This window comes from Bacillus rossius, chromosome 15, assembly GCF_032445375.1.
Source record: "Bacillus rossius redtenbacheri isolate Brsri chromosome 15, Brsri_v3, whole genome shotgun sequence".
Taxonomy (NCBI): Eukaryota; Metazoa; Arthropoda; class Insecta; order Phasmatodea; family Bacillidae; genus Bacillus; species Bacillus rossius.
Genome location: NC_086342.1, coordinates 9,434,652 through 9,453,810, shown reverse-complemented (window position 1 = coordinate 9,453,810; position 19,159 = coordinate 9,434,652). Strand labels below are relative to the sequence as shown.

The 19,159-nt window shown below is 37.2% G+C and overlaps 1 protein-coding gene across 1 annotated transcript; it reads right to left on the bottom strand.

Moving 5' to 3' along the window:
* Positions 1-1,827: 1,827 nt before the first annotated feature.
* On the bottom strand, positions 1,828-14,688 carry LOC134539603 (dnaJ homolog subfamily C member 8). The gene is made up of 6 exons (XM_063381778.1): positions 14,442-14,688; positions 12,533-12,691; positions 11,862-11,928; positions 8,257-8,351; positions 5,401-5,640; positions 1,828-4,285 (listed from the first exon to the last, which is right to left on the bottom strand). The coding sequence occupies exons 1-6, from the start codon at positions 14,499-14,501 to the stop codon at positions 4,136-4,138; spliced, it is 771 nt and encodes a 256-aa protein (XP_063237848.1). The 5' UTR covers positions 14,502-14,688; the 3' UTR covers positions 1,828-4,135.
* Between the last annotated feature and the right edge of the window lie 4,471 nt (positions 14,689-19,159).

Sequence of the window (19,159 nt, the reverse complement as noted above, 5' to 3'; positions counted from 1 at the left end):
TGCAGAAAAGCATGTCATTCATTACACCAAATAATACTTAAATACAAGTTAATACACTAAATAGCACTAAAAAGCACCTAAAATAATGAATTCAACCAACATTTTAACAAATGTCAACTCACAACACAAAAATTTTATCTTTTAATCAATTAATGTAATTTTGTTTACCACTAAAATCTAAATTGTATAAACCCAAATGAATAAAAATATTATTTACTTTGTTTCATGACCTTGCATCTTTTATTAAATTATTTTTACATTGCTGACATACTTTTCTGAACACACTAATGCTTGCTGAAATATTTTTATCGTGTGAGTAAATATGTCCTTGACTTAACATGCTTTATTACATAACTACTTTATCATTAAAAGGTATCATGTATCAATGTCAACATTACATTAAGGTTAAAGAACATTTTAATGTAATATTGGCTAAAACACACTACATTTTAAAATAAAACAGAATCTTTCAAAATAAAAACCAAGTCCAAATATCTTATTTAAAAAACTAAATTGGCTAGGCAAATAAAACCATAAATCTTGTCGTTATTAACACGACTATCTTCTGTACGGCAGATTCTGTACTCTGGCAACCACTAAGCAACATCATGTTTAGATTTTTTTTTGGATGGATTCAGGAGTTAAAAGAAACCATAATCAAAGGCGTTAACATGTTATCAGATACTTTTTTAATTATTATTGCTTATGCATTTTTTTGACCATGGAGCAGATAATTAAAAGTACTTTTTAAGTATCATTGTATTCGGGCCAGTATTCCAAGACACGAAAATAAGGGTTTAGGTGTTCAATACGCTACACCTGTTCTCTAACTGTGTTCCTAGTGCACAATAGGACACGGCCAGTTCCTTATTTTTAGAGAATGGATTTCAGTGTCTTATTCAGGGCTTATCTGTTACCCAAATTCCGTGCATGCGCAGAGCTCACTTTTCCTTTGATTTCGTTCAGATGGCAGACACGCATCTGGTGCCATTAACTCGTATATAATTATTTTTGTGATAATCAGGGGATGTACAAAGCGTGTTGGTGAGCCAAATGAAACTTTATGATAGCGAAACTATCCTGCAATACATTTTCTAGACTTTAATGGTCATAAAAAGAAATAATCACAACTTAAAAAGAACTTAGTGCCTATTCGCTACCTTACAAGAACGTCTTGGAATACCGCCCTAAATATTAACTTTTATTTGCTATTCCAAGGTGTCCTCACAAATCTGTAGAAAAATTTCCCTGACTTTTCCCTGACTTTCCATGACCCAAATTACACAATTTTCTTGGTGAATTTTTGTTAGAAAAATTCACCTATTTTACAATTTTCTGAAAGAAATAAAGACAATCCTGCTTCCACCACCCCTATAGCTATACTAGTTCATACCTTGCACAAGCAATTTTACAGTGTGCATGACTATGCACTAAAACACAGACATAGTTTGTAGGTTAACGTTTGATCGTAGTAGTTATTCTCTTACTGTTCTCGTGCTTCGCCTGCAAAGACATTTCCCCTCAAATTACTGTCACTGAGGAATTTCCATTACTTTCCCAGGTTTTCAAGTAAATTTCCCTGAATTTCTAGAATGTGACCACCCTGATGTAGGAAAATGAGTTAAATGGCTGCATCCAGGTAATAAGTCCTCGCTTGGCTGTCCACCTCACATCTGCAGGATTGAGGGAGGGGGAGGGGGTGAGGAACCGTTCTGGCCAAAGCGCAGATACTACTAAGTATTTATCTGTGCTTTTGCCAATCAAATTGGAGGGGGGGGGGGGGGGGGGGGAACTACTACTTATAAAAAAAATCAGAAGGCTGAAAACTTACTTACAAAATAAATTTATTGCAATCTGTTAAGCTATTTTACACTAAAAAAAAAAATAATTTTGGTTACAATGCTTGCCTACAAACTGGAAAAATTAAAATACCTGGGGTCAGAACTAGCACACTTACTTAGTCGACTTCATGCTCGTTTTTATAGAGGGCATGAAAATCTAGACACAATAATTTTTTTTGAATACTGTAGCAGTAAAAATGTCTGACAATCGAGTGTCACAATCTAGGACAGAGACTTAAGCTACAGAGAAACTTGTACCCTACAGAGAGCGGGAAAAATGGAACAAAGTAAATTTACAACGGGAAAATGATTTTTGTGGCTGTGTTGTACTACATCTTTTGTTGGGCCAGGTGAAAGAGTCACAGCAAAAATTCAGTGTTGAATGCAGTTAGCTTTTAAAAAGAAACACACGCTTCTAACAGAAATAAAATGTTTTCTGTATATTCAGTAAGGCATAACTATTTTTGTAGAATGTGGAAGGTAATAATGGGAAAGGTCACAGTACAGTTACTATTATATATTAAATAATTGATTTTTCATTAATCATTTCATTAGGGACTGCCATCTTATATTTCAAAGCAAAACCTCTGTATAAAATATACATATACACAAAAAATCGAATGACAAAATTGGTTTTGCAGTATTGGTATCTGTTTCAGAAGCAATTTTTCCCCGCTTTTTAGAAATGAGCAATCAAAACTATCTACATACAGCTATCACCATTTTCTTTTACTTCATGTACACAACATACAGCTGAATCTAGTTGTCAATGAAACTGAAGTGAAAAATATTTCTTCTAAAACAGAAATTTTGTGGAATGATGACGTGTTTACTTCATATCATGACTTTATCATTACTTAAAAGCTGATCTCATGTTATATGTAGTGTTGCCTTACATGCCATATCATCTTTCATACTGGAAACTATGGTATGTCAATGCTGAACCTCTAAAAATACCATGGTTGGTCTTCACATGTTCCTAGGGAGCATCTGACATCTTAAGTGTTATGCATTCTGCTGCCAAGTACTACGAGGACACAAAGGATGGGTTTTTGAAATACGCAAAAAATACAAAATGTAAAAAGTTAAATAAAGAATTTCCAAAAACTCCTCTACGTACCAAATTTTATCTTCTCGATTTCGGCTTGCGTTTCCGCCCTCCATACTTGAAGTGGAATCTTCGAAAAACTTTCCAAGACACAGACACAATGTATACGGACAGCTACAATATTGTTCATTACATTATACTTAATGTTGTACTGTTGGTGCCGTCTTGCGACTTTTGTGCTTTACAAATGACCATGATTTTCTTATGCCGGTTGCATGTGGCATAAAATTCCTTGCGTAGTTCATAAACCCAGCCAGAATGTGGCCAGAAAATGTTTGTTTAAGTTACAATTGTCACATCCTTGATGCAGGCCATTGTCATAGTTCTGAATTTTTTTTCTAAACTTTACTTAAATTTTCATCACTTGGTTATGATCCTTATGGAACCAAATGAAAAATACAGCTGAATTTAAAGATTATTATCAGATTCAATTTGGGGTCAATTCACATTTGTTCCCTAATTTAGTATTTATTTCAATTAACATGCAAAACAATTAATAGAATCACCAAACATTCAGTGTATCAGTAAATCAAAATAAAATATTTGGCACTATACTACATACTCTAAGTCCCAGTAGTGGTATTTTCAAAGCAGATAAAAATCGAACACACTTCACTAAAAAAAAAAAAAATATTTGCAGAGAATAATGTAAATTTAAACTCTAATACATGCAAAACACTATTTTTTTTTTAACCTAGCACAATAAATACATTTACATCTTCGTTCCATAGTAACTGCAACAGTGAAACAAATTACATATCCACACAAGACAATTTTGAAATGTGACACAAACATTTATAGATCTTTAAAAACAAACGCCATTTCGTCTAATCAATGCCGACAACTTGATGGATAAAGGTTGTTACACTGCGGGGGTTGAAGGTTGAGTGTTTGGGTCTCCAGCCGACGAAAGAGGAACAACTCAAATGTTGGCACGCGGCAAGCGCCTGAGCGGTCCTTCCTTCCGCCTCGCTGGGTGTCCCGGGACACGACTGCTGGATTCGAGACGGGCCACGCACACGGCTTCCGAGGGAAACAGGCGGTGGGGGTGGGGGGAGAGAGGGGGCAGGTAAGGGGGGCTAGAAGACGGTCACTGTTCCTCCTTGTCCGTTGCTTGTGTGTGGGGGGGGCGGGGCTGCACGCGAGAGCGACGCAGAGACCTCCTCGGGGCGGCGGTGGGCCCCGGTTACCTGGACTCGGCCTTGTGCTTGGGAGGCTTGAACGCCGTCTTCATCTTCTTGGCCTTGGGGGCCTTGGGGGCCTTGGGGGCCTTGCTGCCGCTGGCCCCTCCCTCCTGGAACGCCTTCCAGCTGTTGACCCGGTTCTGCCGCGACTCCTGCCGAAACACGCCAGTCGCACACTGCAGCATCTCGAGTGCACGGCCACAACACCACTTAAGGGCGACCTTCCACAAGTTAGGATCAAGCACACAGTAACTAAAAAAATCTAGTATTAACAAGCATGATGGCGCAAATGGGAAGGGGGGATCCCGAATTTTACTTATTTATCGGTATGTAAACATCTTAGCTCCTCTGTATACATCACTCGGTAGGAGCAATATCGTGAACTGGAACGGAAGTCAATGTGACACAAAGATGTCGGACCCATAGTGTAGCAACATAAACCCATATATATGTAGTCACTTTCGTAAACGTTACAGTACTAGCCAAACGTATTGGTGTGTCAAATGAAATATTATGATAGCGAAACTACCTTGGAATATATTTGGTAAACTAAAATAGTCATAGTAAAACATAATCCCAAGTTTCAAAAAAACTCAACTGGCATTACACTGTTGATAATACATAGTCTCCTTTCCAAACCCCAATATTCCCGATGGCGTGATGATAGAACACACAATTAAATGCTCAAGAGGTAATTTTTGATATGGTTCAACCCTTGTACCTTGTAAAAAAATTGTTTTACTTTTTTAATAACAGATTACTGGACTTTACAAATTAAATTATACCAAATTAACCAATAGTCGAACCATGATGTCTTCAGATCTTTATAATTTTTTTTATATGAGATAGTATTTAGCTTAGCTTAGGTTTTTGATAGAAAATCCAGGCTTAATACCACTTTTTTTTTTGCTGAAGGGGCATTAAAAAATAACAAGTAATCTTGTTACTTATGAAGGTTATAAATTGCTGCTTCTTAAAATTAAGGCCAAGAGTAAAACAGGGTTGGTTACATTAGGTCAGCTACATTGTAATAACACACAAACTACAATTCAAACAAAGATTGTACGTTGTTAACATAATATGTATAACTGACCTTTCAGTAAGTAATTATTCTACTTATTGCCCACAAGCTGCAACTGTTACAACCTTCACAGGTGCAAAAAAAAAAAAAAAAAAAAAAAAAAAAACCTCACTTGCCATATTTCGACGTCCCCTTGGTTTGTCCCACCCGAATCCAACAGTCTACCGAGGCGTAAGGAAACCTTACCTCGAAGTTCTTCAGCCACTCCTTCTCGATGCTGGCCTTCTCCTCCTCCTCTATCTCCTGCTCACGCTTGCGCTTCCTCTCCTCCATCTCCCGCTGCTCCATGTCCCGCCTCTTGCGCTCCATGTCCGCAAACAGCTTCATCGTCATGACGTACACGGCGTGCTTGTAGCTCGTCGGGTTGTCCTCGTCCACCAGCGCCTCCTTACCCTCCTTCTTCTGCTTCTTGCGCTTCTCCACGATCTGCGCGCCACGGGACACAACCGGCAGTCGGTCACAGTCGAATCACCAACGGAACCCTCCCCCCATCAAAACCCACTCCAACATGGAAACGACAGCTCTCTTTCTAAGGGGACCACACCTAGTCAGGGATGTATCTCTGTGCTATGAGTGCAACGCTCGCCGGTGCTTCTGGCGCGGAATCGCCTCTGAACTGGTGCGCAGTCCTCTCGTCAGTGCGAGATCCGAGTGTGGTAACTGCAACATCAGATGGCGGAGATACGAAGACAACGATGTAATGCGAATCCCTAGAGTGCTTTCAAAAAAAATCTATACCAGGTGTTTCATGTCTGAAAACCACACATTCTATCTAGCCCTTTCAACTCTCCTAAAATTTAGAGTTTGAAAATGAAATACGGAAACAAAAATACTCGTCTGCCCTCACCGTATTTTTAAATGCTTTTTTGTAAAGAGACCCCATTTGAATATCTTCAGCAGTTTCAAATCACATGTTAAAAAAAAAAAAAAAAAAAAAAAAAAAGCTCTACACACTGGCGGTAGGCGGGCCCTTAATATGCTCCACTTAAAGCTCTGTCTCACACACTGACTTGATTTCTTATTTAATTACCTTGATGTTATTACTTTTTTAGGGATTTTCCTAAGCATTTATTCCCACAGCTCTCTTGGATTTGTCATTGGGTCAGAAATGTTCTTACTATAGATATTTACGAACGATTATTATTAATTATTAGGGGTGCAAAACCATTCTAGGGTATAAAAACAGTGACGCCGACATCTGAGGCAGAGTGAAGTGAAGGGGACACGTGACCTCTTGGTGAGCAAATTCGGACGACGAGCGACGGGCCTTGTGTCCAGAGGCTGGTGCATCGGGACTGTGCTGTGTGTGCGAGGTAGTGTGTCGGGACAGAGGTGCGAGGTAAGAGACCAGCAGCAGGAAGAGCCACTGTCGAGCCGAACTCCAGTGGGGAGAGTAAACTTTGAACTAAACAATCAACTTGTGGACAGAAATTTCAACTGTTGTAATTTTATCAACAGTGTAAATATTAGTAAATAAAATTGTATTTAATTGACTGGGCTAACCATTTCGGACCTGCTTCCCGATTCTTAACATTATTTAATAAATAATTCCCTCTAGAAAATGACTTATGACATGAACGGAGCACTGAAGGAATGTGCGGGCGCCGCAAACCTGAGAAAACCCCACCGACTAACAGCAATGTTCGCCATCATTTCCCATTTGTGAAAGTTCAGGGGTGACCTCAATGGGAGTCGAACCTTGATCGCGTTGGTGGGAGGCAAGATGAACACCAAGACCGGCATTGCTCATCCACCGTAAAGCATCTACGTACAGTAGAGCTTCATTATAAAGAACATGAAGTTCTTTATATCGAAATCACAATGATTGCCTGATTTGGGTTTTTTTTAACATAACTCGATCTTGTTAAATTAACAAAGTAGAAAATCTAATACCAATATGAGTGGTACAAGCATCAATTACTTTAACAGCTATACTTTGGAATCAAAATACATACTACATACATACATACATACATACATGTATGTATATGTATATGTAATATACAGAAATACGCAAGTTGTTTGCCAAAACAGTAAGCCTACCTTTGGAATCAAGACAAGCTGTTTGCAAAAATGCTGTAATAAATCATAAATATGAAATTTAAAAGTTAGGAAACAATTTTTACACTTTTAAATTGTTGAGAAAAAAATCCTTCATCTACTGCTTTTATCATTTCAAGTTTCATTTTCACATCAATCGCCTTTCGTTTCCTAGAAGACATGTTCAGTAGTACTGTTTTTTTAAACTATAAAAACAAATGGACCCGACACAAGTAAAAATATGTTATACTCATAGTATAGCCACATTTCTCAAACAATAAACAAGGAAACGACCAGAGATGTGTGTGTAGCAATACTGTACAATGTAGAACTTCGCATCGGTTAAACACATTGTGCGAGCATAGAACAAAGAGTAATGTCAGCGAACACCACAATGCAACGCTTTAGTCGCTACACCAGTTTTGTGCATTAATTTCAACACTAGTCCATTGCAGTCATCTATGGCGCGTATCAAAATAAATAAGATGGCAGTTTGTGGGTGAATGGCGACGATTTTATCCGTTTATCGTTTACCGTGCCAGGCAGAAAAGTGTTCGTTTAAATGAATATTTATAGAATATTTTAAAAATTTGAGCGAGAAAATTCGTACTAGTGAAATTTTTTTTCATTATGTTATATGGACGTCTGACGGGACCAAAGGCATAGTTCGTAGTAATGAATTGTTCGTTCTAATGAAGTTCTTTAAAACTGTGTTTTACTGTATTCACGCTTGAAAGATGCCCAAATGGCAGGCCAGACAATAATTTTTCGTGGTTGGATTTCGTGACGAGACTTATTGTGCTGTAGGTACAAGAACAAACGGGCAAGAACAACGAGAGCGCGCACGTCGACAAAGTGTCAAGACGACGTGCATGACCAAACTAAACCAAATCTCTGGTCTGGCAAACGACCGGTGCAATGCCTCTCGAGTCTGACAAATCTGACAGCAGTCCCGCGTTGAGTTCACTACGTTTCTACCCCCCTCCACGAACATCCCCTCACCATCTGATCCGTCCTGGCCCGGGCCTCCTCTACCACGTCCAAGCACTTGGCTCTCGTCTCTTCGTTCTCCAGGGTCTTCCAGGCCTTGTTGATGACTGCACAACACAGAAACCACAATACGTTAGTCAGCCAAAAACTTCACACAGAAAAAAACCTATTGCTAGGAACATGATTTTACGACGAAAAATGACAAATAAAAAAAAAAACTGCAAAATATTTTGATGTGAGTTAATACACTGCAACAATGACAAGAAATTTAAATCATGAAACAAAAAAATGGGTCCATGTTCTTATTTACACCCTTTAGAAGTTATACTTATGTACTTGGCGTGAGAAAATACTAACTATAATCCTGCATGCAAATAATTAATAGAAATAAAATAAAAAGACTGGATTGATATTATAAATACGGTCAACAAAGTAGAAATTCAATCAAATTAAAAATTAAATAAATATTCAATATTGATATAAATCACGTATAAGTATAATTAATTATTTCATCTAGTGCAATAATACTTATAAATTTTAATTAATAATGAAAATTAATTATAGCTGAATGTTTATTCCAATTTATTAATTATAATTATTTATTAAATAATAATATAAGAATTATATTATATAATTCAGATTAATTATACATTTTGGAACTTATAAATATACTTGAAAAAGTTTAAAAAATGCAAATACTATCACTAATATTTAAAATAAATAATTTTTTTAAAAAATTTTTGGACCTTTATTTAATATTAATCACTAGAGTATAAGATTTAAAAGCACATACGTATATAATTTTTAATTTGTATGTAGCCTTTTTTCTACATCCTGTGAAAATTTTGCTGCGCACATCGTAAAAATTCAGTCTCATAAATTTTTCGTAGCACCTAAAGAAGTATATAACTTCAATAATAAAATTAAATATTTGGATTGTACAGCCTAAATGTCTGGTGCCAGCATGCAATTGTGGCGAGTGCTGTACTACTGGCTCGCTGTAGGAAAGGTTTTGATGGAGATTAAAAACTGACGAAAACTAGCTTCTACTGCGCAGCTTAGGTTCCCCCCTCCCTCCTTTGCGACAGAGAGGGGAGTGACGGAAATTCTCTGTCGCAAAGACGGGAAGGGGGGGGGGGGGGGGGGGGGGGGGGAACCTAAGCTGCGCAGTAGAAGCTAGTTTTCGTCAGTTTTTAATCTCCATCAAAACCTTTCCTACAGCGAGCCAGTAGTACATGGGTTATTGTTCCAGGGATTTATGGCCAGGCCTGTGTGCGAGCAGCCTTTCGCCCAAGCACCCCAGGAGGTTGACCCAGCGGGTTCCACCGGCCCAGGCTGGAGTATAAAGTGTCTGGCGACTGATCAGAGCGGTCGAGTGGAGAGTCGGTGCTGCAAAACACGCAACTGGTGACTCAGTGAGTGCGTTTCCAAGAGTTTGAATGCAACTGAAGTCCGACCAGAAAACCAGTGTCAAACATTTTATCGACCACGTTTTTCGCTCACCTCCTGATCTCCTTATGTAAAGAACCCTGGGTTTCCCACAATGGACATCACAGCATGTACAATGTTATCCTTGGACATTTAAAAACTATTGTTATTTTACTAATATGTATTAATATTTTATTGCTAACGTGGATGGGGGAAAAAAATTTTTTTTTGTTTCTTTGACAAATTCTTATTAAATAAACTTCACATTATTCCACAACCAATGAAGGTACATACACATTCTTCAAAACACACTTCTGCTAGCATATTTATTTTTATTGCTCTGAGAAAATATGCCTCAGAGATGAAAAGCAAAAATTATTTCTTTAAATAACTACAACTAGTACCACTATAAAAATTATAATATTTTCATGGAAATTGGAAATACCTACGATTAAAGTTTGCATTATTATGATTAAATGAAAATTTGTATTAATTTATGTACAGTAAGTCCTCTATTTACGTCGTACCGATTTACGTCGTTTTGGATTAACGTCGCTAATGTTTGAGTACTCATGTTTCAATTTAAGTTGTCGCCGATTCACAATAACGTCGTTTACAATGACCGTAAATCTTTATTTTAACCAAAACACCGTATATAATTTGTTTATAATTCTTTGTTTCCTTCGGTAGATAATTTATGCTATGTAGCGTAAGCTACACGTTCACCGCCTTATCTTATCATACATCATGAGGGACGCTTCCTGCTCTCCGCTGCTCTCCGCGCGGTGATGCAATACTACCAGCCCGCCCGCTCGGCCACCCACGTATCTCGCACGTAGAAGTGTTATCTACTTCCCGCAACGACACAGCATTTTCTCCTACCCCTTTTCGTCCAACTCCTTGGCACTTCAGTAGAGGTGTAAAAGTAACTAAAAAAAGTGTACCCGTATGCATTCGTTACTATAACAATTAGTACTCGTTACTTTCGTATCGTTACTCGTTACTTCTGATACCACATAACATGCTATGTTATGTAACAGCAACGAATCGAGTCGTATTTCGTACACGTACAGTTAGACGTCGCGTAAATAATAATAAATCGAATATAAACAATTAAAAGTATTTGATAATTAACAGCTTTTGTTAACCAAGAAACAATAAAATCTCATTAGAGCAGCTTTATTATAATATCTCTTTTACGATAAGAACAAAAAACGTGAAAATACGCGATAATAAAAAACAAAAACATACATATTTATAATTTGTAAAAAATACTTTCTTATGTTGTTTCTGTTCCAATCTCAAACTTTGTCTACACACACAATACCTTTAATAAACAGTAAAAAACTTGGACGACGAATTTCCAAATTATACTTTTCTTAATAAACAAACATCGTTCTTTGTAACGAATAAGCGCGCGCATGCGTAAAACATACGAAAAATGCGAGTAACGAAATGCATTCGTGTGTAACGTTTCGTTACTCGTTACTAGATGCCGCACCCGTTACTCAGTAACGAATACATACGGTTTTCTACAGCTCTACACTTCAGTCGCTATGATATCATTGAGTTGGCCGGAGTTTTAAACGTGCCGTTGTTAACTTTATCGTGATTAAATGCGTTTGTAGTAGGCCTACAGTATCAGCTCACTGCAACTGCAATTTATGATTTTTTCTTCATAAGATATTTTCCAAACGACTATATATCTGTTTTTATATTTCAATCAATAAAGGTAATAAAGCAGCTGGTTAAATAACCATTCTATAAAGCTGAGAAGTACTAGTTGGACTTGTTTCCCACGCTGTCGGTTGTCATTTGCTGATAAAATTGCCCGTTGTCACGTCTGTATGCCAGCGCTTCCGGCCGACCTTAGGCCGTGGTCGGCCAGTGGCATGAAACATGGCTCATTTTGCGTCGTTTCTATTTACGTCGCGGTTTTCAGGAACGTAACCCCGACGTAAACCGAGGACTTACTGTACCTAGTTGTGAATCAGGGTTTAAAAAAATATTCAACTAGTTGACTGTGTTACAGACTAATTATAGGAAAAAAGTAATGCAAACACTAAACCTTCTTGCAATTTTACAAACCAAGTTAAATACTACAAAGTGGTTACAACAGTTAGCAAAATATATTAACCATTTAAAAAATATATCTATATATATATTTTTTAATTATGTGATCAACTCACTTTCAAATGCTTGCTGTGCCCTCTCCGAATCATCTTGGTTCTTGTCAGGATGCACCAAGATGGACAGCTAACAAAAAAAAAAAAAAAAAAAATTAAAATATATATTTTTCTAAAACACATTTATAAAAGCATACACATATACACAACACACACACAGATATTTATACTCAAGTTCAAATCTTTTTACTTAGCAAGTTTCAAAACAAAACTTGCGCAAACAAAAAAAAACTGGTTGACATTGCTCAGCAAAGCAATTGACACTGAACAATAAAATATAAGAAAAATATGTATTTTGATATATATGAAGTGATTATTTAAAATATTAAAATAATTTTTTTAAGGTGATTTAATATTAGTGTAGAGCATAATTATAACATTTTCAAATTTTAAACAGTGCTCTGAGATAGCAGACCAAATCTATGTTGTTTCTATAGTTAATAATAACCTTATTTCGCCCATTGCTAGTACTTGTAGGTAACATACATATTCATAGGCCCCTTGAAGAGGTGTTTTGATTAAATCTACTTCAGCAGAGGATACATGGTTTGCTTATTTCACAATGTATATTCAAAAAATGAGTTCTGGCTGGTACAAGCCAACTAGCTTTGGGTTGGGTTCCTGTGAGACAAGACAGTAAATGGTAACAAGTCATTTAACAAACACAAACGAACCCTTCGATACTTCTTCTTGATTTCATCCAACGAAACGTCAGGGTCAACCTGAAGCACCTCAAACGGATTCAAGTTGAAGTAAGTAGAGCCAGGACGGAGCAATCGATGGATTTGCTGCTCTGATGTCAAGACAGAGTCACGTTTTTCTATTTCCTTCACCTGAAAAAAAGGTATGCCTCTTTTTAAAAACAAATCAGGATTCCTACTCCTTTCCTTTAGCCGATTTCCCTATTGTTTTCCCTATTTGGTCTAAATTTTTTTTCCCTGTATCATCAGCCAGTAATTATTCCTTATTGTGTATCCAGTTCTATTTTAAAATAAAATATAAAATAGAGGAATTGGTTGTATTTGTGATGCAAAGTTGCAGCATTAACAAAAATTATTTGATTTTTAAATATGTCCAAAACTTCTAGAAACATTGTCCCCGGGAGCAATTTTTCTGTGTAACATATCCAATTGAATTTTAACATAAAAAAATTTCAACTAAAGTACGAAGTTGAATATACGTGTGTGATTTTAAACTTTACAATTACCAAAACATTTTTTGGTTTCGAATATATGTGATAAGGAACGCTATCCACAGGAGCAATTGTTCCACGAAACATATACAAATGTATCTTAATGTAAAATATTAAAATAAAGTATGCAGTCAAATTTGTTTCAGATGTAAAACTGTACCATTGACACAATATATTTTATTTTCAAAATATGAATTATATATATAACTTTGTTATTAACTGGTTACCCAATAAATACGGACAAGATTATACAATGAATGGCGACAGGGCCAAAAAAACACAAAAAAAAAGTCAATACACCAGATAACACCAAAATACAAGTTATTACACCATAAAGCACCCAAATGCAACATAAAAATCATGAAATTAATTAGCATAAATAATTAAAACTCAACTCAGATTCCAAAAACTTAAATTTTTAGTACCTATATTTAATTCAATGAATGTAAATTATTTAACATAGAATTAGTACTAAAATGTTACTAAACAGTTTTAATTTATTTTTTTCTTTTGCAACTGTTATTAGCAACTAATTTTTACATTATGTCATGTTGGTACATTTTTCAAATGCACATACACATGCCGATTTATTTTTATTGTATTCCCAGTAGTTAGACATGCAATACAAATCATTATATTGTAAAAGTGCACCATTATTTGAAGGCTTAAATTAAAATAATATCAACTGCTTCCTTGCGATAACATGCAGCATTAGGCAACGACTGCTCTTTATCCCACAGTCCCTCCCCTCTCCACGTGTCACATGAGACACGTAAGAACCTGATAATTCTTTTCCTAAAAAATGAACAACAAAGTAATTATTTAAAATAAACTATAAATGTAGTTTTATTTTACAATTTTATCCCAGTAACTAGGTAGCTGATTCGATGATTAAATATCAATTCAAATAATTCAATATACTGCATTATTATTGGAAGTTAGTATTTTGCAAAGAATAATTACTAACTTTTTAGGCTATATCGGGCCACTGGCATCAGTGAGCGGGTACATTAAGTCGTCCAACATACCAAGTTTGTCTACAGGGCATCAGCAGTCTCATTGTGGTTTAGCATAAGTGGTACCGATAGACACAGAGGTCGGCAGGCACATTGGTTAATCGTTCCAAAGGCTTTTACACTCCATTAAACTCCCACCATATACAACTAGTTAAGATTATCTTCTCATATCCCACACTTCATTGATTTAATACAATTAATAATTAATTCCAACATTTATGACAAGTTTTTAAATTAATACAGTTTATCTTGTAATACTTTCAAAACAAAATTACAAATAGTACCTCATAACCTCAAATTAAACGTAACCCATTAAAACAAAAAAAAATCAATATCGAAGTGAAAAAAAAAGTTACAGAATAATTTTTAACTCACTTCTGTATAAAACTCTTTAAACGCCTCCTCCTTGGGGGCTAAAGTAGCATCTGAATTCATTGTCTGTTGAGAAACCCGAATGGCGTCTACGGTCTACCATTTACTCTTTTCAAAACATGAGGTCATGGAGATGGAAGCAAATACTGTAGAGGGAGAATACAGGACAGCTCTATACTAATAGCACAGCCGCGCGGGCGAAGAGCGTCAGCGCTGCTACCTAGCGGCTCGGCGTGATAACAGCACCCACGGCCATGCATTCCAAGCCTAAAATGTATTAAATTCAACTCGTCATTGCACCTAGACTAATAAACAGATTCTTTTGAAAAAAATTGTGTTGAACCTTCGTATTCTTTGCGGCCATGCAGATGTAAATTTATTTGCTTAAAAGTTAGTTGCTTTCGATGTAAAAAATAGTTAACAATGAACAGCATATTTTCAAGGAAAATTGAAGTAGAAATTTTCAAAGCATTCTATTGCTAATCATCGTTCATTTAGGGAATTATCTAATGAATTAATTAAATTATCCAAATTTTTTAGCCACTAAATACTATTTATTTGCTATCGTTCAACAGCATATTGGTTAAAAGTTTTTTTTATGAATATGTGCAATATAATGAGTACAGTTGTTCATATAGTGTATAATACGTATATAATAATTATATGTACAGTTAACAGAGATTTGAGCACGATATTATGAAATTAAATAACATGTACTGACGCCAACCGCCGGTGCTCCCTCTGGTCCGCAAAGGTCGTTATGCCACAGCAACACTGGCTCCGAAGTGCGACGAACACGCCCGAGCGCGATCTTCACAAAGTGTAAGAAAGTGCACCGCAACGAACGCCGCGACGACGACAGCGCCCGGCCGGGTGTGGCAATGCGCCTAATTAAACACTTGATTATTTTGTAATTAAAACAACCAAATTAATAACAATTTAAAAGAAGGGTTCATGTAAGGGTAATTATGTCTAATTGTCTTATAAGCATAGGTTGTGTAATTTGTTTCTAAGTCCAAAACTGGTCGGGTCGGTTTTCCCGCGTTCCACGCGTTTAGGCGCGAGGCCGCCGGGCGGTCTCGCGCCCAGTCTTGAACTCGGGCTCCCAGGGGTCGGACGCTCCGCGAACGTCGGGCCAGCACTTCTAGTTTTCTCTTCAACATTTCAGCAATAGTGTAAGTTTCTACAAACCTTCATTTAGCTCGGCGCCGACCCCACTTAAGTCGCACGATACTTCGTGCGACACTTAACTTAATATTTAATTCCCGTTAGTGATTTTGTTTTAACGTAATACGTAGGGCCATGTCCAGTTTAAGGACCGCGTAATATTGGCACGCAGTTTAGGCTCCAGTAGCCAATTAATTGTTATCATCGAGAATCTTGTGAAAGATTGAATAACTTTCATATTGTAACTTTCTTCATGCTTTAGTGTAATTGGTAACGTGTGTTTTAAGTGACTATCTTGCCACGCATTGAGACTTTACGCGTACGTCGCTCACTGACGGGATTGCATAACTTTTCGAGTCTTTAGTTTTGTCGCAGGCTAGACTGCAAACCACCCTAATCACAGGGACTCCCCTATTCGTTAACTTTGCTGTATAATTTGTTGCATCCGCAACTCCGTGACTGTATGTCAAATCTTACTCAGAGACACGTAGCCACAGCTTCAACCCGTCGATCCACTTTGCAATCTATCCTGGTCGCGCATATTATTCGCCGGCGTTTACGTGTGTCACAGCGGTACGACAACGGACGCGGCCAGTAAAAGGACCATCCAGTGTATCGACGTTGAATAAAGTGCAGTGTTCTGATAATCTGTTCATTAATTATTTTCAAGGCGTCCTGGGTGGCCTAAACAGCCCGGGTAATTTCTGAACGTAATTTCCAAACTCCGAGACGCACTCCTGCCTGCAGCCACGAGGCCGAACCCCCGTTAAAAACCCTGAGATATTTCACATTATTAATAATAAATTTAAAAGCTAAAGACAGGCAGCGGGAGTGGCGTCAGTACATTTAAATAATATTGAAAATAAAAGGGAGATGAAAAAATACGTAATTTCAGTATGACATAAATATGTAGAAGTACATAGCGTTTGACACAATGTAAAAAAAAAACAATATAATCCTTAAATTAGAACTTACAATTGCACCATCTTAAGCTATCATAAATATTAAATATGTATTAATACCTCGTTACTTAAAAATAATAATATTTAAATTAATGCATTATTACAATGGTACCAGAGCTAGAACAAGTTTTACAAGATTCACTTCCATTGTAAATGAAAAAGGCAAATAATATACAAGAGACAAATATGCTTGTAAAATTTTATCCAGCTGTACCTAAATAGGTAGCAAGAAGTTTATTTTCCCCGATCATACCTTATAACCACTGCTATGCTAGATATTCCATACAATTTACATGTGCATGACTTTTTTTTCTTTTTTTTTTCTTTACTGCGGGTTCTCCCACATTCATCGTAAAACAAATATATTTATGTCATAATCAATTGTTTTATAAAAGGTGTAAACGATGCTTTTGCGAGGAAATACATTATCTGAAAAGGAATTGTGTGAAAATAAGAAGAAAAAACAAAGCATAAAATCACTATAATATCAACAAACCAAGAAATAAGGCATATTTAGTTAACAATGAAAGCGGGAAATGGGAAATATTACAACTCACGATAGTATGTTTTTCTAAAATAAATATTTTGACTTGGGGAAAATTTTTACGTTCTATAAGGCAATAGAATTTAAAAAAAAAATTTTTAATAATAATTCCTTTCAATTCTGACGGTTAATCTTTGTACTTCAGCGAGTTTAGTTTCTGAGGTTTTCGTATGGCGCGGCCGTGGTCGCGGCAGCTAGGGGTAGTCATCACGCCGAGCCGCGAGAGCGCAGCACCGTCGGTTTCTCGCGAAAACGAGCGAGCTGTCCTGTATTCTCCCTCTACAGTATTTGATGGAAGTTAGCTACAAAGAGGAGCGAATACGGCCCTATGTAAAAACAAAAACTTTATTATTGAAATAATAGTATAATTTATAACTTAAGGCATTTTTTTTTTCAAATCAATTGTCCATACAATTGTCCCCAATATATATCTCACTCAACAAGTTAGAGATGATTTTGATTTTTTTTGTTTTTGTTCTTGGTAGTACTGACGACGGCCGTTAGGGGTCACCCAACTCGGACAGTCTGCTGTGCCCATTGCCGTCCCACACTAGGAATAGGGTGTGAACATGAATGTCAAAATTGAGTGTAAAGTTGTGTGGGGCAGCACCCCGATCAGGTCCGATTATTCGACAGCTACCAGTGCGGTTATCGCCTAGTATCATATCAAAGTCGCCAATGATTACACTACATAAGATTGTGAATTATTAATCTACGTAACTGTGCAGTAAAGTAATTGTGAAACAGCTTTTACTCAGCCTTATGTTTTTGTAAATTAAAACCAACATTCAACATGCGACTACATCTCAAAGTTTAGGCTGATTCGTGATTCGTCTTCCTCTTCCAGTGTATTTTGCATGGGAACACGACCCCGGGTGGTGCAGCGCCTTTCGCGGCCGCAGCAGTCGTCATTAACCTGGCGCCGAGGCCGGTCGGATCTATGCACCATTGAGCCTTCACTTCTTGGATCCACTGCAACTAGCTATAATAGTGAGTTTACTTAATCTGTTTTTCTTCTCGCTCTGTGACCAGACTCCAAACAGCGAGGTCCGAAACAACTAGTCGTTTCGCCTAACGTTTTCAGTTCTCTGAAACACGTGTCGGGTTCGATGCATTATTTTTATAGTAAATTGACCGCAAAGTGTGGACCCATCCTTGGGTAGTGTAGTCTAGCCACGAGACACTAAACTTCACCTACGGACTAAGTGTACGAACTCTTTAATACAACTTGTAACTTTCATTTTGGAAGACTGCAGTGGGTTTCGTACTGATGGGTTCCCCTTGTGTAACTGTCACCAACTTCTCAGCATGTACGGTCGCCGTGAGAATTGTTTAACTATTTCTTGTATTGATGAAACTTATGATTTCGGTGGGATCCAAGCCCGTATCGTAGTGTGTACTGTACTTAAACTTCATGTCGTGTTTTGGTAAAATTGTGATTCCACAAACTGTGTCAACCTCGGACCACACCATACATGGTTCATTTTATCATCCACTGTTTTTGTTTTCCGCATCATCCCGCACTGTGCACTTGCTGTCGGGGCGATCCGAACTGTCTGTGCAATCAAATAGATAAAACGTCAGGCGATTCTGCGACTCACCATGACCAGTTTGTATTAGGTGTGCCGGGACATGCCATCGACACTCGTGTGGAACAGGCAAGGTACTGAGACAACACCATGTAAAGGAGGTGTCTGCATTATAACCAAATCAGTGATCTTATTCCTCGTTAAGTTACGCAGTTAATGGCGTCATGAGTGGCCAATAACTCGGGAGGGTCCTTGCCGGATCTGTCCATCCGCTATCTCTAGCCACATGGTCAGTCACCCTCTTGAGGTATCCCGTACACTAGCACATGTTAAATACGTTAGTCAGCGCTCCGGGCATTTATGCCAGTACTTAATATATTCCAAAAAATTAAATAAGTTTTAATTTAACATTTTAATATTATTAGTTTATACGTATTTAATTTTCTTTACATTTTTTGTATTTATTTCTGTAATGTTTGCCAACTCTCCACTGTGCTTTTCGCGCGAAAAGTGTAATTT

Coding starts and splice junctions, on each gene's coding strand:
- LOC134539603 (XM_063381778.1), bottom strand. CDS start 14,501: ATGAATTCAGATGCTACTTTAGCCCCCAAGGAGGAGGCGTTTAAAGAG. Junction 11,929..12,532: donor TCAAGAAGAAGTATCGAAGG/GTTCGTTTGTGT, acceptor TTTTTTTGTTAG/CTGTCCATCTTGGTGCATCC. Junction 4,286..5,400: donor AGTGGCTGAAGAACTTCGAG/GTAAGGTTTCCT, acceptor GTGTTTCGGCAG/GAGTCGCGGCAGAACCGGGT.